Genomic DNA, 22,500 nt, shown 5'->3' on the forward strand with positions numbered 1-22,500 from the left:
CCGTCTCCCGGCCCTTCCTAAGGCGCGACTCCCCATTCTAGAAGGCGGGGACGAGGACGAGGGTGCAGATAGTGACGCCTATTCACAAGCGGCCATCGAGTGTCGTCCATCTTCAAGTCTCGTAACTCAGACCCATGCTCGCCCGTCCGTCCTTGGTGGTTTTCTTTCTCTTGTTCCTCTGTGGTCTGTGTGTCTTATTGCGAGTTTTATTTGCGTTTCTTTTTAGTCATTGGTGGGGGATCTCTCTCTCCCTCACCCCGTGCTCGTGGGTCGGTTGGTATTGAGGATTCAGTCATTACTGTTTGCCATTCACGCCATGTAATCATTTCCTGCCATGCATGCTGATATCGGCTGTTGAGTGATGCAGATGGTATTGATAACTTTTTTTTCCTATGCATCTCGCTTGGCTCACGCAGATGGCTCGGGTGTCTGTGCGAACGCCTGTTTGGAGCCTCGGCAACAGACGGCTATTAATAACGATGCTTTGTTTTTGTTGCATTAATAATTGATACTGGTTAGATAAAGGCGGAGATAGTGCTGCTGATGGTGTCGAATGCGAAAGGAATTAATGGTGTTAATTATGATGATCATTATCATTATCATCGTCATTGTCATCGTCATTATTATGACGATCGTTTGAATTTTCATTTTTACCATTATCATGACTATCATCACCACCAGTATCATTATAAAGTATTTCCGGTGGCGTTATCATTCGTTGTCATTAGATATTGGTGGAATAAATTGCTCTAAGTGTGAATGCCGGAACATTTCCACTGTGAGTAAATCACCCGAACTGGTTTACATTACTGTGGATGAAGGCCAAGTTGTGAGAAATGTTCGCATATTACGATTGAATTCCCGCAAACCGCCGGGTTCTGGCTGAGGCTGAGGTTTAGATTTGTAAGCCTGGCATTTGCAGGGTTGTTGCAGTGATTGGTGTGCAAGATCGTCCTTCTTTATGTTGCTTGCACACTTACTTATTCCCTCTCGTGTTTATTTTTTATCTCCACATGTGGACAGAGTGAGAGAGAGAGAGAGAGAGAGAGAGAGAGAGAAAGAGAGAGAGAGAGAGAGAGAGAGAGAGAGAGAAAGAGAGAGAGAGAGGGGGGGTGGAGAGAAAGAGAGAGAGAGAGAGAGAGAGAGTAAGAGAGAGAAGAGAGAGAGAGAGAGAGAGAGAGAGAGAGAGAGAGAGAGAGAGAAGAGAGAGAGGGGGAGAAAGAAGAGAGAGAGAGAGAGAGAGAGAGAGAGAGAGAGAGAGAGAGAGAGAGAGAGAGAGAGAGAGAGAGAGAGAGAGAGAAGAGAGAGAGAGAGAGAGACGAGAGAAAGAGTGAGAGAGAGGGGGGGGGGGGGAGAGAGAGAGAGAGAGGGAGAGAGAGAGAGAGAGAGAGAGAGAGAGAGAGAGAGAGAGAGAGAGAGAGAGAGAGAGAAAGAGAAAGAGAAAGAGAAAGAGAAAGAGAAAGAGAGAGAGGAAGAATCAAAGATACACACCATGAATAATATATACATCCAACTAGGAAGTGAAATAGACCAAGATCCGATAGGAAGAGAATAGCGTATTCGAGGCGGGTGTGAAGCATTGTTCCAGAATGTGGTTGAACAAAAGTCCCGGAAGAAATTACCCCACGCGGACGCCCCTAGGCCTATGCTAGACTGGAATATAGATCTACGTGATGGTGGAGGCTGATACGGCTAGGGGAGGATGGGGTGGGGTGGGGTGGGGTGGGGTGGGGCAAGGGAGAGAAGGTTAAGGTGGCAAGGTGGAGGAATGGAAGGTGGAAAGGGGCAGAGAAGAGAGATGGAGGAATGGTAGTGGGTGGGTGGGGTGGGGCAAGGGAGAGAAGGTTAAGGTGGCAAGGTGGAGGAATGGAAGATGGAAAGGGGCAGAGAAGAGAGATGGAGGAATGTAGTGGTGGGTGGGAGGGGCAAGGGAGAGAAGGTTAAGGTGGCAAGGTGGAGGAATGGAAGGTGGAAAGGGGCAGAGAAGAGAGATGGAGGAATGGTAGTGGGTGGGTGGGGTGGGGCAAGGGAGAGAAGGTTAAGGTGGCAAGGTGGAGGAATGGAAGATGGAAAGGTAAGGGCAGAGAAGAGAGATGGAGGAATGGTAGTGGGTGGGTGGGGAGGGGCAAGGGAGAGAAGGTTAAGGTGGCAAGGTGGAGGAATGGAAGATGGAAAGGTAAGGGCAGAGAAGAGAGATGGAGGAATGGTAGTGGGTGGGTGGGGAGGGGCAAGGGAGAGAAGGTTAAGGTGGCAAGGTGGAGGAATGGAAGATGGAAAGGGGCAGAGAAGAGAGATGGAGGAATGGTAGTGGGTGGGTGGGGTGGGGCAAGGGAGAGAAGGTTAAGGTGGCAAGGTGGAGGAATGGAAGATGGAAAGGTAAGGGCAGAGAAGAGAGATGGAGGAATGGTAGTGGGTGGGTGGGGAGGGGCAAGGGAGAGAAGGTTAAGGTGGCAAGGTGGAGGAATGGAAGATGGAAAGGGGCAGAGAAGAGAGATGGAGGAATGGTAGTGGGTGGGTGGGGTGGGGCGGGGGAGACGGGTAAGGTGGCAAGGTGGAGGAATGGAAGATGGAAAGGTAAGGGCAGAGAAGAGAGATGGAGGAATGGTAGTGGGTGGGTGGGGAGGGGCAAGGGAGAGAAGGTTAAGGTGGCAAGGTGGAGGAATGGAAGATGGAAAGGGGCAGAGAAGAGAGATGGAGGAATGGTAGTGGGTGGGTGGGGTGGGGCAAGGGAGAGAAGGTTAAGGTGGCAAGGTGGAGGAATGGAAGATGGAAAGGTAAGGGCAGAGAAGAGGGAGGGAGGGATGGGAGTGGGTGGGGTGGGAGGGCAAGGGAGAGAAGGTTAGGTGGCAAGGTGGAGGAATGGAAGATGGAAAGGGGCAGAGAAGAGAGATGGAGGAATGGTAGTGGGTGGGTGGGAGAGAAGGTTAAGGTGGAGGAATGGAAGATGGAAAGGGGCAGAGAAGAGAGATGAGGAATGGTAGTGGGTGTGGGGCAAGGAGAGAAGGTTAAGGTGGCAAGGTGGAGGAATGGAAGATGGAAAGGGGCAGAGAAGAGAGATGGAGGAATGGTAGTGGGTGGGTGGGGAGGGGCAAGGGAGAGAAGGTTAAGGTGGCAAGGTGGAGGAATGGAAGATGGAAAGGGGCAGAGAAGAGAGATGGAGGAATGGTAGTGGGTGGGTGGGGTGGGGCAAGGGAGAGAAGGTTAAGGTGGCAAGGTGGAGGAATGGAAGATGGAAAGGTAAGGGCAGAGAAGAGAGATGGAGGAATGGTAGTGGGTGGGTGGGGAGGGGCAAGGGAGAGAAGGTTAAGGTGGCAAGGTGGAGGAATGGAAGGTGGAAAGGGGCAGAGAAGAGAGATGGAGGAATGGTAGTGGGTGGGTGGGGTGGGGCAAGGGAGAGAAGGTTAAGGTGGCAAGGTGGAGGAATGGAAGATGGAAAGGGGCAGAGAAGAGAGATGGAGGAATGGTAGTGGGTGGGTGGGGAGGGGCAAGGGAGAGAAGGTTAAGGTGGCAAGGTGGAGGAATGGAAGATGGAAAGGGGCAGAGAAGAGAGATGGAGGAATGGTAGTGGGTGGGTGGGGTGGGGCAAGGGAGAGAAGGTTAAGGTGGCAAGGTGGAGGAATGGAAGATGGAAAGGGGCAGAGAAGAGGGAGGGAGGAGGGGTGGGGGGGGGGGCGGGGGGGGGCAAGGGAGAGAAGGTTAAGGTGGCAAGGTGGAGGAATGGAAGATGGAAAGGGGCAGAGAAGAGAGATGGAGGAATGGTAGTGGGTGGGTGGGGTGGGGCAAGGGAGAGAAGGTTAAGGTGGCAAGGTGGAGGAATGGAAGATGGAAAGGTAAGGGCAGAGAAGAGAGATGGAGGAATGGTAGTGGGTGGGTGGGGTGGGGCAAGGGAGAGAAGGTTAAGGTGGCAAGGTGGAGGAATGGAAGATGGAAAGGGGCAGAGAAGAGAGATGGAGGAATGGTAGTGGGTATGGGACGAGAGGAGAGGATAGAGGGGCAGGAGGGGAGTCGAGGAACTAATGGCAGGATGGAGGGACTGGAATGGACTGGAATGGGCGTTAGGGCGGAAAACGAAGAGGGTTTAGGAATCACTGGAGGAGATGGGGAGGGAGGGGGGGTGGGGGGGCAAGTTGATGGAATCCTGGTATGGTTCAAGAAACAAGGGGAAAAGAGGAGAGTGGGAAGCTGGACTAGGGGCACTGGAAGAGGGAAACGATAACAGAGTAGAAGGTGCAAGTTGGGAATTGTAATGCAGGACGGTTGAGAAGAGAGAGAAAGAAATACAGAGATAGTGAGATAGTGAGATAGTGAGATAGTGAGATAGTGAGATAGTGAGAGAGAGAGAGAGAGAGAGAGAGAGAGAGAGAGAGAGAGAGAGAGAGAGAGAGAGAGAGAGAGAGAGAGAGAAAGAGAGAAAGAGAGAAAGAGAGAAAGAGAGAAAGAGAGAAAGAGAGAAAGAGAGAAAGAGAGAAAGAGAGAAAGAGAGAAAGAGAGAGAAAGAAAGAAAGAAAGAAAGAAAGAAAGAAAGAAAGAAAGAAAGAAAGAAAGAAAGAAAGAAAGAAAGAAAGAAAGAAAGAAAGAAAGAAAGAAAAGAATCGAGAACTGGGGATACAGGGAGTACGAAAGAAGAAATATAATATTAAGCTAATATTAAAGGTCAGATTTCTTTATCTTGGCCTTGTCCCCGTAGGCTGGACAAGCCAAGCGAAGGCGGTTGGAAACTTTCTGAAATTCGCGGAAGGAAAGCGTGTGGGTACGGAATTCGCAAAACGTATTATCTTCTTGTGTTTTTGGAACAGATATTGGAAGACCGAAAGAGAATTGTATATTAGAATTTCATCAAGCAGATCTATATAATACGATTTCAGGAGTAGGTTGAAAACATGAATATATAAAATAAAGAAAAAAAAAGCAAATCCAAGGTTAGTTAAAAATTAGAAGATCAGAGGGAAAAACGAAAGAGAGAAAAGACGAGAAATGACGTCTTGTTCCTTGTCTTAATCTTCTGTTGAGGTCCAGCTTGAGACGCTCTAGTTCCGGGGTGCCTTCGCTGCCTCCGTCTTCGGGTCGGTCAGCCTTCCGGAGACGTCCCATGACAGTTACCAGCTCCTACTGTTGTTGTACTTTACAAAATGATGGATAGTGGTCGTGAACAAATAAACAAATTCGGCTGATAAATTAAGAAGAAAAATGTGGCTCCTAATGTCTTAACAAACTTGTTAAGAATCATGATAAGTCTTTCTACCAGTGACGATCAATAACTGTCATTGTGGTTTCCGATAATATGATCATAGAATAAGAAATTAAAAACAACCAAGAAACAAAATGTCATACTAAACATGTCCGGAAATCAGAAAGAAAAGGGAAATGGCTGCACGAGACTGTCTTCCAAGTTAAAACAGAGACATAAATGTTCAGTTCCAGGTTTATGTGCCTCTGATTTTTTTTTTTTTTTTTTTTTTTTTGTTTTACCCTTTCCGCTGTCCGTCTCTGCCTCTTAGTCCGTCGTCACGATTTTAGGGCAAAGTTTATGTCTAGGTCTTTTATGCGTCTTGGCGGGGGTGGGACTAAATGGGGGGGGGGAAGGGCAGGTGGGATAAATACAAGAGATTGAAGTGATAACATCGATCAAATGATAACAGGAGAATTTGATAACTGGATTGATTTTTATTCTGCTGCTTCTTAGTTGATAAACTTAGTTCTGAGCTTAATTTCAGATTATTCAGAGGCTAACCTATGAAACCGTAACCCCTCCCCCCCCCCTCTCCTGTCCCACTTCCACACGACAAGGTGATAAGCGTTATCTGTGTATCTCGTCCAGCAGCACTCGAAGCTAGAGGACGAGGCTGCCAACTCAATCGATTTTACGGAATCGCAGAGTTGGAGGTCTCCCCCCCCCCCGGGCCTGGTGGAAATGGAAACCTTCCATCTTTTTCCGCGGTTTGCCAGGTCATCGAAAAACGCAAATTACCTATATCCTTTCCCTGAGTTTTAAAACGTCTACAAAAACAATACGCAAACACACACACACACACACACACACACACACACACACACACACACACACACACACACACACACACACACACACACACACACACACACACACACACACACATATACACACACACATGTATATACATCCCCTGTATATGAGATATACGAACGTATTATGTATATATATATATTTCGAACGAATCTACATCTTCGCAGGTTGTGATGATACCGGATTTGTTAGCGAGTCGAAAACGGCGATTCCCGAACTACAATTCGGCCGGAAATTCCGCATTTCAATGGGATCGTCAGACTGTTTCGAGGATGACGAATGGAGGGCAGGCGAAGAGGGGGTTAAGGGCAAAGAAAAGATGTATAAGGAAGTGGGTGATAAAAGAGAAGAGAGAAAGGGTGAAGACAGCAAGAAAGGAAGGGAGGGGGAGGGGGACAAACGACCAAAGAAACCAGAAGAGAAGGAAGAAAATGGGTCTAGAGAAGGGAGTACCAAAGAGGAGGATAGACTGAAATATAGCGCTGGAAATGGAGGCCTTTCAGAGTCGACGGGAGGTACAGAGGACCCAAAGGCAGCTCGGGGTAGACGCAAGGGACAAGGGAAGGGGCTAGGGGGATAGGGAAGCCGCGTCCCCTGCCGTATAATGGGGTCGAGGCATATTTTCTACCGTCCAATGTCACAGTCACAAAGTGTGGCTGATGAGGGATTGTGGGGGAAGGGAGAGAGGGAAGGGAAGGAAGGAAGAGGGAGGGGCGGCAAAGACCGTAAATGGCGTGCGAGGTAGTGAGGAAGAAGGAAAGAAGAGGCTTGACGACAATTATGAGATTGATGAGGATTTTAATTGCAGTGATGAAGATAGTTAGGATGAATGAGTAAAGACAGGAAAGTGGAAGATTGTAAAAAGGAAAAAAATATATGTATATGTAAGAGGAAGGGGTGAGGCGAGAATGCGAAGGGACAGTCGGGCAGACCATGAAAGACCTATCAGGGATTATGGGTACCCCTGGAGATGGGGGTGGAAAGGGGCGTTAATACGGATAGATGAGAAGGGAGACAAAAGAAAGGGGAAAATATGGCCGAAGGGGAGGTCTCGGAGGCACAGACAGAATATTAAGTACGCGTGTGAGATTAGGATGAAGATAAGGATAGAGATACATTAGGGGATATAATGATGAAAGACGAAAATGAACACGATTGGTTGTTGTATGATAGGCACAGCGTGGAAAATAGTGTCACGCAGGAGAAGGAGAATAATGGAAGTAGCAAAGAGACAGTGTGAAAGGATTATGCCGATAAAATTTTTATAATGAGATCACAAGGAAAATAATTAGGGGAAAGAAGCTTATGCACTTTTCTGAGTATGATACCCTGGTAATTACCCCAAGCTAAGCATATTCTTATGCCTTACGTTAATGAGCACTGAGCTAACGGGATCGCGATTCTATCAATTTATTTTTTTAGAATAAAACCCTCGGGCATCGCTCATTCCGCCAACAAAATGGCCGTCATATGTTTTTGCTTTCAGAGCAAACTGAAATTTCCGCGAAAATTGTATCGGGAAATAATATTTAGTTTCGTACCTCACTCTATTGTGAGAGGCGGCAGAACAAGTGGGTCAGATCCCCTCCGCTGCCATGCGAGGGCTGAACCGGGTGAACCCTCGAGGCGGGACAATAGAAGGATTCGACCCCACAAAGGACTGCCCCGCAGACGGTCACTCGTCCAATATGTCGCGCGTTGAGCCCCTGGCGCCGCCGGCCTCGCAGAACTGCAGGGCTCTTGTATTTTTAGCTGAACTATTTCGAGTCAATTTCGGTATTCCTTTCGCTGTGTTTGTGAGATGGGCGATGGTTTTACCGGTAGAAAGAAGGTGATTATCTTCAGCGATGGGTGGCAGGGCGCAGCATAGTGTGCATTCAACAGCAGCCGCGAACAGTCTGCCAGCCACTTGTTCTCCCTCATTGCTCGGTTGCGCAAGTGTTAACAGTCGGTCGGAGTTAAGGGGGCCGGGGGAGGGGGGAGGGGGGTGAGGGGAGAGCCGGGGTGAGGGGCCCGAGGGGAGTTTCGCGAATTCAGGATTACAAATGAGATTCAAGATGCAATCCGCCTTCGGCTTTTTATTTTGTAAAAACAGTCGAGTCAAATGTCATGAATATGCATGCGCGAGGGGTGTGTTTATTTGCAAGGGGATGAATCATGTTTATTGTTAAAGCGGATAAGTTTATAAGGAAAAAAATCTTGGCTTCTTATTGTCTGTTTTTGTTATTTTTATGTGGGCAGCGAGTAGATCTTTGTAAGTCCTCATAAATCAAGGTGGATCGATAATACTTTGAAGGCTTTCCGTCATTAGCGGTTGTCAGTAGAAGCCCTGGAGTTTGTGAAGAGGGTTAGATCGATACAACTTAACGTAAACAAGCCTCCGTACGAAATTGTTACTTTCTTTGAACCGAGAGAGAGAGAAAAAAAGAAATATAGATAAAAGATACGCAGAAGAGAGATGGCAAGGAAACGGTGCTCGAGACGAAAAACAAGAATCATATCGGAAAAAGTTTTCGTTCTTTATCTGTGTGTGTTTGTGTGTGTATGTGTGTGTGTGTTTGTGTGTGTGTATGTATGTATGTTTTCTTTGTAACACTCCTTAGGGTTGTGATGCTACCCGCGAAGTGACAGCGGAGATGGCGAGCGACGAGCAGCGTTCTGGCACAAACAGCGAAGAATAACCCAATTAGCGCTGTACCTGAGGCAACTATGAGAGATATGTGAGAAGCGAGGAAGAAAGACGATATGGAGGGGCGAGTAGGCGTGGACGAAGGGAGCGAGACATATGAAGAGAATAATATTAAAAAGATGAGGAGGATAGACAAGTAAAGAAGGCAGGAAGTTGAGAGAGAGGGATGGAAGTAAAGTAAAGAAAATAGCCAAAATGAAAAGAAATGCCACAAAGCAAGTCATCGCTCACAGTATTTCCACACGAGGAAATGAAATACACGAGACTGAAATATTAGGCAAGCAAGAGCGGCAGCAAAAAGACGCCGGCCGCAAGCCCGGACTGGCAGACAAGGGAGTCGAGCGCAGCCGACGAGGCTTGTAGAACGCCCCTACAAGCGCCCGCCCGAGATGAGCGGCGACAGCAGCCACCGTCGTCATGGCAACCAGCCCTGCGTCCCGAGCCCGGCGTTGGGGGAGCGCGACGAGGGGAAAACTCCAAGGGGATTTGGATGGACGGGGGCTCGGAGGACGGGGAAAGGGGAGGGGAAAGCGGGGGGTTGGGGAAGGAAAGTGACGGAGACACAGAGATAAAGGGAAGGAAGACGAGCCATGGGTGTAAAGCTTCCAGAGGGGCCGAGATGGGGAAGCATATAGAGGGGAAAGGAGAGGACGTTTGGGAAGAAGAGGAAAGTAAGTAAGAGACAGGGGGAGGGAAAGAGGAGGATATAGAGAAAAAAATAAGAAAGAGAGAGAGAGAGAGAGAGAGAGAGAGAGAGAGAGAGAGAGAGAGAGAGAGAGAGAGAGAGAGAGAGAGAGAGAGAGAGAGAGAGAGAGAGAGAGAGAAAGCAAGCCGTCGGAGGTCATACAGATGTACTTGATCCCAATGTCTTGCCAGAAGCTCTCAAGCTAGATCTTTTAAAGTGCCTTAGATATGATTTTTCACACTCCTAATCTTAAGATGCTTCTAAGAAGGAGAAAGAGAAAGACCAGTATTCAGAGGCAAGACGTCCAGTGACTCATCCGCCGCCTCCTTCAATCGTGTCTTTGTTGATATCGTTTGTCGAGGACATAGGGAGCGTGTATATACATTCAGATTTATCTATCTATCTATCTATATATCTATGTGTGTGTGTATGTGTATGTGTATGTGTATGTGTATGTGTATGTGTATGTGTATGTGTATGTGTGTGTGTGTATGTGTATGTGTGTGTGTATTTGTGTGTGTGTGTGTGTGTGTGTATTTTTCCACGCATAAAGTAGATTCATTTATATTACAACGGGCTTTGTCATGGTGAGTATTCGGAATAGAATCTTTTATTATGCAGATTTTTCCCCTTATGTTGATAAACACTGGTACTTTTCTGCTGGAGAAGCCAAGGAGAAGAAAAGAGAAGAGAAGAGAAGAGAAAATTAAGATCCTGAAAGATCAAATTCAAGAAAAGGATGAAAAGAATGGCAAGTGAACTACAAAGCATATTACTTTTGACTTTATTAACGGCGGCAACAAGAAAAGGGGAAGATAATGAAAATAGAAACATGAAGATCAATATGACTAAGAGAATTACGAAAATAAAAACCGACGGGGCTGCGGCTGAAGTTCTTCTCTCGCCAGACAGAATCCGTTCCGACTGAAGTTCTCTCGCCAGACAGAATCCGTTCCGACTGAAGTTCTCTCGCCAGACAGAATCCGTTCCGACTGAAGTTCTCTCGCCAGACAGAATCCGTTCCGACTGAAGTTCTCTCGCCAGACAGAATCCGTTCCGACTGAAGTTCTCTCGCCAGACAGAATCCGTTCCGACTGAAGTTCTCTCGCCAGACAGAATCCGTTCCGACTGAAGTTCTCTCGCCAGACAGAATCCGTTCCGACTGAAGTTCTTCTCTCGCCAGACAGAATCCGTTCCGACTGAAGTTCTCTCGCCAGACAGAATCCGTTCCGACTGAAGTTCTCTCGCCAGACAGAATCCGTTCCGACTGAAGTTCTCTCGCCAGACAGAATCCGTTCCGACTGAAGTTCTCTCGCCAGACAGAATCCGTTCCGACTGAAGTTCTCTCGCCAGACAGAATCCGTTCCGACTGAAGTTCTTCTCTCGCCAGACAGAATCCGTTCCGACTGAAGTTCTCTCGCCAGACAGAATCCGTTCCGACTGAAGTTCTCTCGCCAGACAGAATCCGTTCCGACTGAAGTTCTCTCGCCAGACAGAATCCGTTCCGACTGAAGTTCTTCTCTCGCCAGACAGAATCCGTTCCGACTGAAGTTCTCTCGCCTGAGCTTAGAACGGCAGAATCCGTTCCGGCTGAAATCTCTTGCCCGGAGGAAATTCCGGATATCTTGAAGGCCACCAGACCAATGCTCAATTTTTTTTTTAGACCTTCTCTTCTTTATTCTCTTCTTTATTCTCTTCTTATGACTCCCTTTTTCCTCGTTGTTTATCGGAAAGTCTTTAAAGGGCAGGAAAGGGAAGAGAGGAACACGAACCGATTTTCAAAGTAACATTAGACGAAACTGGTGAGTGTTATTCCTTTTTCCTTTTTTCTTCTCTTTTCTTATCTTTTCTTATTTTTTATTCTCCATACATCTCTTTTTCTTGCACTCTCTCTCTATCTCTCTCGCCCTCTCTCTATCTGTCGCCCACTCTCTCTCTCTCGCCCTCTCTCTCTCTCTCTCTCTCTCTCTCTCTCTCTCTCTCTCTCTCTCTCTCTCTCTCTCTCTCTCTCTCTCTCTCTCTCTCTCTCTCTCTCTCTCTCTCTAGCTCTCTCTCTCTAGCTCTCTCTCTCTCTTTCTCGCTCTCTCTCGCTCTCTCTTTCTCGCTCTCTCTCCTTGTCAGTCTCTCTCTCCCTTGTTCTCTATCCGATGTAGGAACTGGCAAGTGTCCAGATTAAGTATAATGATGTCATTCTCTTAAGTCATGACGTCATCTCACTGCAAATATTGACCATGTTCACGCCCTTGAAAGAGTGTGCGAGTGTGTATGTGTATGTGTGTATGTGTGTGTGTGTGTGTGTGTGTGTGTGTGTGTGTGTGTGTGTGTGTGTGTGTGTGTGTGTGTGTGTGTGTGTGTGTGTGTGTGTGTGTGTGTGTGTGTGTGTGTGTGTGTGTGTGTGTGTGTGTGAGAGAGAGAGAGAGAGAGAGAGCCCGTGCGTATGCGTATGGGTGGTTGTTAGTGTGTAGGTGTAAATACGTAATGAATCTAAAAGTTCATTCATTTTTTTCTATACTCGAGATACATAATCGCCAGGGCATGGAACTGTGTCAAAGAGAAAGTCCTGCTGAGTGCTGTTTTTGCTCCTGTACGTTTCCGGACCTCGCGAGCAGAGTTCAGACCGAGTCATCAAGGAACAAATAGGTGTTTGCACGTCCTTAAAAATCTTTATTCTCTCTTTTTTTTTAAATCTTAAACAAGTATATTAGGTTTCATGATTTTCCTCTGCAATAATTATAGTTTCAATAGTTCTAGTTCTCTATTTTGTCATTAACTGCATGGCAAACATGGATGGTCTCGAAACACACATACACATGAATGCACTATTAGTGACTCACTCCAAAGTGTAGCAAGGAAACTGCCTTGTTGCTTCCTTTGTTTGTTGAGATAAATGGGCGTCCCGGATATCATATTGCTATTTATATTATGCATTTTGTCATTATTACTCAGGTTTAATTTATTAATTCTTTGCTTTAGTTCATTTTTCTGTTTGAAGAGTGTTGAACACGCACACCACACTGCTTCATCTCAGTCTCCTTTTGAGAGAAAGGGTATTGATATTAATTTTCCTTGAGAGAAAGGGTATTAATATTAATTTTCCTTGAGAGAAAGGGTATTGATATTAATTTTCCTTGAAGGATAGGGAGAAGTGATTCATACAATTTATGTGACGTAAGAACTTCAAAGTCGAACGGCAAAGAGTAAGAACTTCAAAGTCGAACGGCAAAACAAAAGCTGCTTCAGTTCCGTGTACATCAGTCACTTGCTTGTCAGCGGCTAGTGTGTTTCTGAGCCCCGATTGTCTCAATGGATTTGTTCAGTAACACTAGAGATGCTGGCGAGGTTATGCATGCGCGTGTGGTGTAATTGCTTCTGCCGAAACATGTGCTCGCGAATGGGATGCGGTGATCGATTACGGCGATGCGTTATCTGAACTCATCGCGACCGGGAATTGGCTTCGTGTGATGCATCGGCTGTTGCTTTGCGACGTCATCTGTCTATTAAGCGTGGCATTCAGGCTCTCTCTCTCTTTCTCTTTCTCTCTCTCTCTCTCTCGCTCTCGCTCTCGCTCACTCTCGCTCTCGCTCTCGCTCTCTCTCTCTCTCACTTTCTCTCTCTCTTTCTCTTTCTCTTTCTCTTTCTCTTTCTCTTTCTCTCTCTCTCTCTCTCTCTCTCTCTCTCTCTCTCTCTCTCTCTCTCTCTCTCTCTCTCTCTCTCTCTCTCTCTCTCTCTCTCTCTCTCTCTCTCTCTCTCTCTCGTTCTCTCTTTCGTTCTCTCTCTTTCTTTTTCTCAATTTTTATTCTTGCTTTCCTTCCACCACCCAAACATATCTGTTACGCATAGCAGTACTGTACATTAATCTCTTAGACGTGCTTGTGGGGATATGTGTTCCCAGCTGGCCTTAAGTTATTTTCTTTTCCCGCCGTGCTTGTCTTGTTTATTTTCTCCCTCGCAAAATCAGTCTTGTGGTATGGCCTCCTGATAAGTCCCTTTGTTCACTATTTTTTTTTTTTTTCATAATTTTGCTTTTAAAATCTCCCATGCACAATAATCATGAAAACTTTACCGCGTCGATTCCCTCTGCCGCGGTATTGCCTTTCCCTTTAGCACTCTGCTATCTCGCAAGGACAAAGTGAGCCCAATTAACCTGATACAAAAAATGACACAGTATCCCTTCAAATCTTGACAAGAAGAAAACGGAGACGTGTGTCTTTGAGGACAGAACATAAAAAGGACTTTTGTGAGACACATCGTAAGGACTACAACGTGATAAGTTAGCATCGTAAATCTGACCTTTATGACGATCGGAGGACGATGTCATGGCTTCTCCCCCTTCCTACCCCCCCCTCCCCCTCTTTGCCGTGTCGGATTCAACCTCGCCTGTGCAGTGATGTCCACAAGGAATCATTTTAATATATTTTAGCGGCAGACGTCGGTGGTGATGAGGCGGTGGTGGTGTGGGGTGGGGTGTGTGGGGTGGGGGGTGTGGGGGGGGAGGTGACAGGTAATTTGATGAAGAAAAGGAGTTAAATTACAGAACAGCATAGTTGGCGCCTGGAGGAGAAAACTTCGGGTCAAACTCATTTTCTTTTTTACTCGTTGCTGTGGCCCAAGTGTGGTGACAATCTATGTGTACTTTTGCAATTAAGGCTAAGAAGTTCTGGTAGCATTTCTAATATTTTCTTTTCTATTTTTTTTCTAATAAAAAAACAACAACGAAATGTAATTTATATTTGACAGGAAATTCACTTTACAGGATTGCCTTTTTGTCTGATAACTGCATACTTGTAGATAATAATTTCTTTTAAGATATCGTAACGTCATAAAGATATCAAAGAATCTTGATAAGAGTTGTGATAACAACTTCTCAAAATACAGACACAAAAACAAAATAATAAATAAATTAGATAAAGGGAATTTACGAAATAGCGGGAAACGTGTCGCCATATTTCTTTTTTTTTTTGGTGGTGGTGGGGGGGGCGGGGCGATCTCGCTCTGAGGGTCTTCCAAGGTAACATTGGGCGACATTGCTGTCTTTTAGAAGGGGATTTCCGCCCATGCCTCCCCGCCTCGTTTACCTCTCGACACCTGGTCGATGGGTCCCGAGGGATGCCCAAGCGAGAAGTGAGTGGGGCCTGTGTAAGCCAATATCAATACGCACATGGCTGCTCTTTTTGTGCGCGTCCTTCTGTATTGGGTTATATAAGACTTGTCAACAATGAAAGAGCTTCTGTATGGAATATTTGTTTTTTTTATTTCACGGGAAACCATTTCCGGGGACTCGCTCGTCAAATAGAATACAATAGATACTCGCTGGTAGAATATATATCTGCCATGGAATCAAAAAGAGATTAAAATCATTCCACCAGCCTAAAGAAAAAATAAAATGAAATAAAATCGGACTATATACCCAGCTCTGAAAACAGTATTATGAAACAAAGGTAAACGAAAACCATAGAAACTATACCCATGACGACTCGTGTAGATTTTGTCTCTCCCAAAAAAAAAGAGATACTTTGCGCCAAATAGAAGAGTAATTAAAATTATGTATTGGCAGACTTCGTTGTCGAGCGAATGCGAAGCGAAGCGCTCTGTTCTGAATTTGCGGAACGAGGAGTAACTGCGGTAAATTTAGGATGTAACCCTAGGTTCAAAGGGGGTAACCCGAGCCTTCGCCCACCGCCCTCCTCCTCCCTCTCTTGTGTCCCTCTTTCTCCCTTCGCGTCGGAATATTTTCGGTTGTATGCACTCGACTGTTTCATTATCTTTGTCTGTTAACATTCTTGTATTTCTGTAATCCTACATTCTTTCCTTATCTTCCCCTCTGACTCCTCCCTTCATCTTTCTCTCTCTCCCACTCTCTTCTGCTGCCTCCTCTCTCTCTTTGCTTCGCCCCTCTTCTCTCCTTCTTCTTTCCTTTCCTCCCCCCCTCTCTCTCCTTCTTCTTTCCTCCCCCTCTCTCTCCCCCTCTCCCTCCTTCTCACCATCTGTTCCCCCTCCCCCTCCTTTCCTTTCTCTCCCCTACCTTCCTTTCCCCCTTCCTACCTCCATCCACCTCTCCTCCTGTCCCTCTCTCTCTTCTCCTCTACCTCCCTCCCTCCCTCCCTCTCTTTACCTCTCCCTTTGCCCTTCCTTTTCTTACTCTATCTACCCCTTCTCTACCGTTTCCTCTCCCCAACCTGCCGATTCCAGTGGGAAGCGGGTGTACAGGTCAGAGGTCACCAACGTGTGAAGGTGGAGGACGAGTAGCAGGTCGGACCCGCATGGGAAAATCGCTTATTTCGGAGATGATCACGAGGTGGGAGGAAGGGGGTGGGTTGCAGGTCAAGGTTGGTGGAGGGGAGGGGGGCGAGTTGAGGCAGGTAGTAGTACAGAGTGTGTAAAGGAGAGAGAGAGAGAGAGAGAGAGAGAGAGAGAGAGAGAGAGAGAGAGAGAGAGAGAGAGAGAGAGAGAGAGAGAGAGAGAGAGAGAGAGAGAGAGAGAGAGAGAGAGAGAGAGAGAGAGAGAGAAATACTGAATTCAGCCTCTTTGGTGATTCTACATTTAAAACTGTACGGATACATGTGAGTATTGTATTCCGCAGTTATGCCCCGCCTTTCACTAATACATGCAGAACATCGACCACCGTCATAATAAGGCTAAATTGGACAGTATAATTTGTACGTTCATATTCCAATGGCCGGAAACTACCACACGCTTGCTTGTTGGAAATTATGTCTGTGTGTTTTAAGGTCACTAAATATCGGTAGTATCGTATGTGAAACATAAAAAAGAAGAGTGATGTGTAAAAATAAAAGGGATGAGGGCAGAGTAATAGCTTGGCAACACGCTACTTCAGACGCAAGGGACAGGAAGGTCGTTGTTGCACCGTCTGGCGTACGAGTGAGGCCGGATGTTGCAAGGCTATGCCACTGAGGTCAAGCCGAATGCAGGAGGTTCGCAGTTATTATCTCATTTTTATAAGTATGATTTTTTTCCTTTTTTTGTCTCTTGAAAGTAATGTTAAATGATAAACGCCGTAGAGGTCAATCGATGTAACGCAGTAGCACGTTGATTTTTTTTTACGCATTTCTGAAAGGAACTATGATTCTAATAGCCATGGCACTGAGGACACGAGGACTTTTTTGCTCTTCTTTTGTCACTGGGAAAACAAAAGATATCCGACCAGTTTTAGCGCCGTCTTCGACTTTGGCTTCGGGCAAGTGATGGACAAATAGGCTACATCCGGACGAGGCGATTCCTGCAATGGAGTGCTGATAGTTAGAACAACCGGATGTCTTGATGTTCCGTAAGTGGAAGGGCGAGAGATCGAGAGAAGCGGGAGGAGGGGATTGAGGTGTGAGAAGGGGCGGGAAGGGATGGAAGTGTTGGTGGAAGAGGGGGAGGAGGAAGAGGAAGAAGAAGAAGGAGGAGGGGAGGAGGATAAGGAAGAAGAAGGAGGAGGGGAGGAGGAGGAGGAGGAAATGAGGAAAAAGAGGACTATGAGGGAAAAGAAGAGTTAAACGACAAAGGAAGGGAGATTTTTTGCCCTCTCACTCACCTGCATCTGTCCCCCGCCATAACTGCTTATTAAACCAGCCAGCAGAGGCATGCATACCCAAGCTCACTCACCCGTAGATCCCTCATTACACCTCACTCCACCCAGATCTTCTGCCACCACTGCCCTCAATCCCCTCATCCCCAAACTCGGGTCCGATTCAGCCTACGGGACTCCCTGTGTTCAGAACTAAGGCGTCCTTTGGTACAAGCAGTGCCTCCCCCTGCATGGGCAGATGTCCTTCCTAACACCAACCGTAGTCCGGCTGAAGAATACGAACGCACGACCTCCGTACTGTACTGATGGGCAAACGCGGACCCACTGAGCCACGTATCCGGACCATTGCTCGGCTTCCCCTCAAATGCATTGGCCTCCTACACAGCTGCCATTTTTATTATAGGTAATTAGATGGGCGCAGATGCGGTCAGATGCTACTTTAATTATAAAAGGGTTGCGGGCTGGGTTTCATGGATGGTTGCCCATTCGAATGATTAAAAAGGATTAAGTGGGGAAAAATTACAGATAAAGTGTAAGTGTGTGTGTGTGTGTGTGTGTGTGTGTGTGTGTGTGTGTGTGTGTGTGTGTGTGTGTGTGTGTGTGTGTGTGTGTGTGTGTGTGTGTTTCTCACAGGCTCGTTCATTATCGTTACGTTTGAATATATATGACTCCTTCAGCATAGAAATTGGAGAAGAGGTGACAGCATTCGCAATAAATCTCTGCGGTTATGTAACACGATATCTTTGAGCGCATCCGTGCGAAAGGGCGAGCGTCGGCCCCACATGGAGCTCCGTGTTTGTTTCATTGGGCAGGCGCATCCGAGAAGAGGAAGGGGGAGAGGGGGTGGAGGGGGAGGGAGTGGAAGAAGCAACAACATGGCACCGACTCTCAAAATGGAGGGAGGAGTGCGGGAGGGGAGAGGGGAGAGGGGGGAGGGGGAGGTTTGAGAGAGAGAGAGAGAGAGAGAGAGAGAGAGAGACAGAGACAGAGAGAGAAAGAGAGAGAGAGAGACAAAATGGAGGGAGGAGTGCGGGAGGGGAGAGGGGGGAGGGGAGAGGGGGGAGGGGGAGGTTTGGGTGTGGGCGGAGGGAGGGAGGGCTGCCCTTGCATGATGGAGTGGGAAGGGAGTAAATGGGGTGGGGTGGGGGGGGTAAAGGAGACTGCCATTTCGTGAGGGATAGTTTCGAAGAGAGGTAAGGCGTATTCCATTATATATTTTGTTGATTGAGTAAAAAGTTATATATGTTAATGCTATGTTTTTTTTTTTAATAGAAAAAGTGGTGGACGACATTATAATGTTGTAAGGTGGAGGTCCCAGCGCCACAGACAGGATATGGTGGACAGTAAAGAAAGAAGTAGAGAAACAAAAAGAAAAAAGTAACGTCTTTGGCAGATAAAAGAAAAGTATTCGATGAACTTTTTTTTAGCGATAAGAAACTTTTCTCGGTGTTAAATTTTAGTTGGAAAAGAAATGGCTGGTATTGTATGTTTGTGATTTTTCTGTCCTTTCGACAGTTTTATTCATCTGAAAAAAAAAAAAAATAGAATGCCTTAATAGCAACTTCGAAATGGGAAGAAATTGTATATTGTTTATATCAAGATTATAAAAACTTTTCCTCATATAGACAGTACATATATTATGAGTTCAGTAAAATCAAAGGAATTCATTCACTGCCATCTTTTTATTTATTCACCATAAGACAAATAACAGGGGAGTTGTTTAAAAGAAACTACTCTTATTTTTACAAAACAAAATCCAATAGTGGCAAAGTCCATTAAAAAGGACAATATATCGCTGGGTACAAAAACATTTTTAAAAAGGGGAGCAACAAGTTCAACAAGTTGGTAAGTACAAAGTATTAATAGGAATTACATCGGCTATGCGGTCGCTTACAATGACAGCATAAATAGCCACACCAGCGGGGATTCCCCTTCGCGGAGCCTCCCTCCGGATAAAGCCATGATCTGCATCGGTAAGCCCTTAATCCCTTGCCAACATATTAACTCTCTCCCTTGCTGGTCGCTCGCTATTATCGGTTGTTCTCGTCGACGGTGCCGTTGCTGGCCCTGCGCGCACGTCGCGGAATGTGGGTGGTCGCGTCCGTAGAATTTAACAGGTAGAATGGCGTGGGAGAATGGTTGAGGTCCTTTGGCTCGGATTATTATGATTATTATGTTTGCTCTTGGTCTAATGCTTCTCAGCCTGTGTCGCTTTTAGCAGGCACCTCATCCGGACGGCAATCCTTTGTGGGATTTGGTGCTTCTCGTGTCATTAGAGGCTATAAATTGACTTGTCGGTTGCTGTTCACACACATGCTACTGTTTTTCTTTTTTTTTATCCTCTAACAAGAGCTTCTCTTTTCCAGTCACAAACTATGTCACGATCCACAATGCCGGCCACATCGTCCGAACACTCGACCCCGACTTCAGCCAAGGTAAAGCGCAACCCGTCGAGCGTCAGCCGGAAAAGCAACGGCGATAGCTACAACCTCAGCAACGGCAAGACGTCGCCGGTGAAACCCAAGTCGAAGCCATGCTGCTCCCAGTACCACCTGAACAGCGTGTGGTCCATCTGGTATTGCCTGGTGAGCCTCGGCTTCATGAGCTACTTGGTGTACAACGGCGTGAAGCGGTTCCTGCTGTACGCGTCCCTGCCCTGGCCTCGAGGTATGTAAATCAGTTGGGATGATTAGTGGGTAGGATCACATCATATCTAAAATGAAAAAAATCTTTAGTTCCTTCAATAAAATAGATTGTATCAGATTCATAACTAAAGATGAGAAGATTGATAATTCTTAAAAAAAAAAATATTCGAAGATACTAAAAGGTAGCACATCGTAATAGTGAGAATTATTTTAAAAACGGAAAGTCCCCCTAAGTATTCATATAGCTTAATTAAAATTGAATAGAATAACGTTTGCATTTTCCCTGATCGCCTGTTTTGCTTTCCATCTACTGCTGTCACTGTGGGAAACTAGGACCAGCGATTGTATAGTTTTGTACGAATTGTGTTTATCTAAATATCAAAACAAAAGAAATCGACAATATAGGGATTGCATAGCGGCTTATGGTGAAGCGAATCTGCAATGCTCTTCTAATTAACCAAAGTGTATTAGCATTCTGATTGATGTCCCTGTTGAGTGTTCATGACGAAGCAATATGTTCGAACTCTAATGACTCTTAGTGCTAATTTGCAATCGTTTTAGGGTCCTATTGCACTGATATTGTTATTTGGTACATTGCTGTTATTCATTTTTTTTTTCATTACGCATAGGGTCTATTGATTTCATATTATCTATATTGTGAATATGCATTGCACTTTGTGTATACTATTCAGCAGCCACCTGAAAATGAAATAATAAGCCCAAATATGAAAAAAAATCCTAACCACAAGCAGCTGATTAACACTTGACTTCTTCTCCAATGCCTCACCAGACCCGCCCTTCGTCGAGCTCAACGCCTACGTCGGGCTGGTGGGCGCGTCCGTGGTGCTGCTGCCCTTTTTCCTCGTGACGTCAGTCCTGAAGGTGGGCAACCTTGGAAACGACGGATTCAAGCTCGGGGCGTCCCTCTCCACTTGCAGTAGGGATCCGCCGCCGGTTCTGGAGGCGGCCAAAGGAGTCGTTAGGTAAGTAGTAGTAGTAGGAGAGAGAGAGAGATAGAGATAGATAGATAGAGAGAGAGAGAGAGAGATAGATAGATAGATAGATAAAGAGATAGAGAGAGAGAGAGAGAGAGAGAGAGAGAGAGAGAGAGAGAGAGAGAGAGAGAGAGAGAGAGAGAGAGAGAGAGAGAGATAGAGAGATAGAGAGATAGAGAGATAGAGAGATAGAGAGATAGAGAGATAGAGAGATAGAGAGATAGAGAGATAGAGAGATAGAGAAAGAGAGAGAGGGGGATACGCATGTGTGTTTACTCTGCATTACTGTTTTTTTTATCCCGTTTCGGTTTAATGAAGTTGGTTGAACGAGCGAGCGGTGAATTCAATACCTCCTCGTCAAGCGCAGTCTTCTCCTAACTTTCTAGCACAAGTTCTAAGAGTTCAGCTTAAAGGAACGCACAGAGTGACGAAAACTTTTTATTATTAGTTAGAAAGCGTAATTTCTTCGTCAGAGGAACGTTATTTTTTTTTCGAAAGTTTTATTAGCTGGGCTAAATGAGCCTCCTTAAGACTCATCGAAGTATAAACGCAATTGGCGTATTGTGAAGGTCGCCGAAGCGGGATGTAATCTTTATTCTTGTTGGTCGCCAAAAGGCATCATAGCGGTATACAAGCTTTACTCCAATTGATCGCTAAACGACGCTAAAGCATTATTTATTATTAATAATTATAATAATAAGTTGTTATATGTTATTGAGTTTCATGCATATTGGTCAAAGCAATCCGAGTGGCGCACCAAGATTTAGCCGGAAAATGCAGTGTCAAATTCGGTCAAGTGGTCACTGGGAAAGCGTTTTATTTTACAAATGACTTGGGACATCCCCGTCTTCTCCTTCTGCATGAAAATATTCCCAGAAAAAAAGAAGAATGTTCGTTTAGATGCCAAGAGGAAATGGTTGACATAGCTGAGAGCTGATAGCTTAGCGTAAAGGAACAAACACCGGGGATATTGAATGTCCGACGCGGGCATTCGCGTGCGGGTTAAATATTTTCCTTTTATAGTTTGCATATTTTACGTGCGTTTGTGTGATTTCAGGCTATATATGTTCTGCTTGTTTTGTTTGCCGCGGTTAGGTGTGGAGATGTATGAGATATTTCGTTTAATTTAGAAACCATTGCATGCGACGATGCTATTTTGAGAGTATGACCTTTTAGCCTCGCGTTTCACTAACGATAAAGACTAATGCACGTAGATATTTATACTTTCTTGCTCCTCACTTGCTGGTTAACCTATTTTCGGTCCATCAGTTGCGGTATGATTTTAACACAAATTACAAACGATATGTTACAACTTGTGTTAAGGAATATGATTATTATTTATGTTTGTACATGGCCTTCAATTGCTTCTAAACTAGTGATGATTAAATTCCCTTGTTATCTCGCCGACAGGAACTTGTGGTTACACGGAGTGCCGACAGCGCCGTTTCTTCACCTGGTGGCCGCCTTCTGCCTCCTCCTTCCCCGGACGCTGATGGACGCTACTCTTATCTCCGCCGGATTCCTCCCCAGGGGTGAGTGTTTCCTGATAGTTGTGGTGACGCTGACGTTTCGGGGTGTCTGCAAGTTGCCAACATTTGATCTCGCACTCTGCATTCCCCATTTACTTTTAACCCTCTTCTCATGTGCTCCGATTTTCCCTTCTACCCTTTCCAACTACTACCTGCTCCCCCATCACCCCCTCCCCTCCCACCCCCTCCCCCACGAATACCCCGATACAACCCCCGTCCATCACCAATGCACTTTGGACTCCGATGCATTCAACAGCTCCAAATTACTACATCCTCTTTGTCGTAGACAGCTCGAGGTTATTTAAATGGTAGTGGGTGGGGGGGGGGGTTATTGACAGGGGAGGGGGATGCGAAGGGCGCGGGTTCTTTGAATGGAAAGACAC

The 22,500-nt window shown here is 46.0% G+C and overlaps 1 protein-coding gene across 1 annotated transcript in view; it reads left to right on the forward strand.

The window, feature by feature from the left end:
• The window catches only part of LOC122259907 (uncharacterized), a 57,351-nt gene that overhangs the window by 10,268 nt on the left and 24,583 nt on the right, over positions 1-22,500 (forward strand). The window contains exons 2-4 of the mRNA XM_043026896.2: positions 19,315-19,615; positions 20,384-20,576; positions 21,999-22,120. Coding sequence (XP_042882830.2) covers positions 19,324-19,615; positions 20,384-20,576; positions 21,999-22,120 — 607 coding nt within the window. The 5' untranslated portion in view covers positions 19,315-19,323. The remainder of the gene's footprint in view (positions 1-19,314; positions 19,616-20,383; positions 20,577-21,998; positions 22,121-22,500) is intronic.

The sequence above is a fragment of the Penaeus japonicus genome, unplaced genomic scaffold (genome assembly GCF_977035675.1).
Source record: "Penaeus japonicus unplaced genomic scaffold, GWHDUDI00000001_assembly GWHDUDI00000025, whole genome shotgun sequence".
Taxonomy (NCBI): Eukaryota; Metazoa; Arthropoda; class Malacostraca; order Decapoda; family Penaeidae; genus Penaeus; species Penaeus japonicus.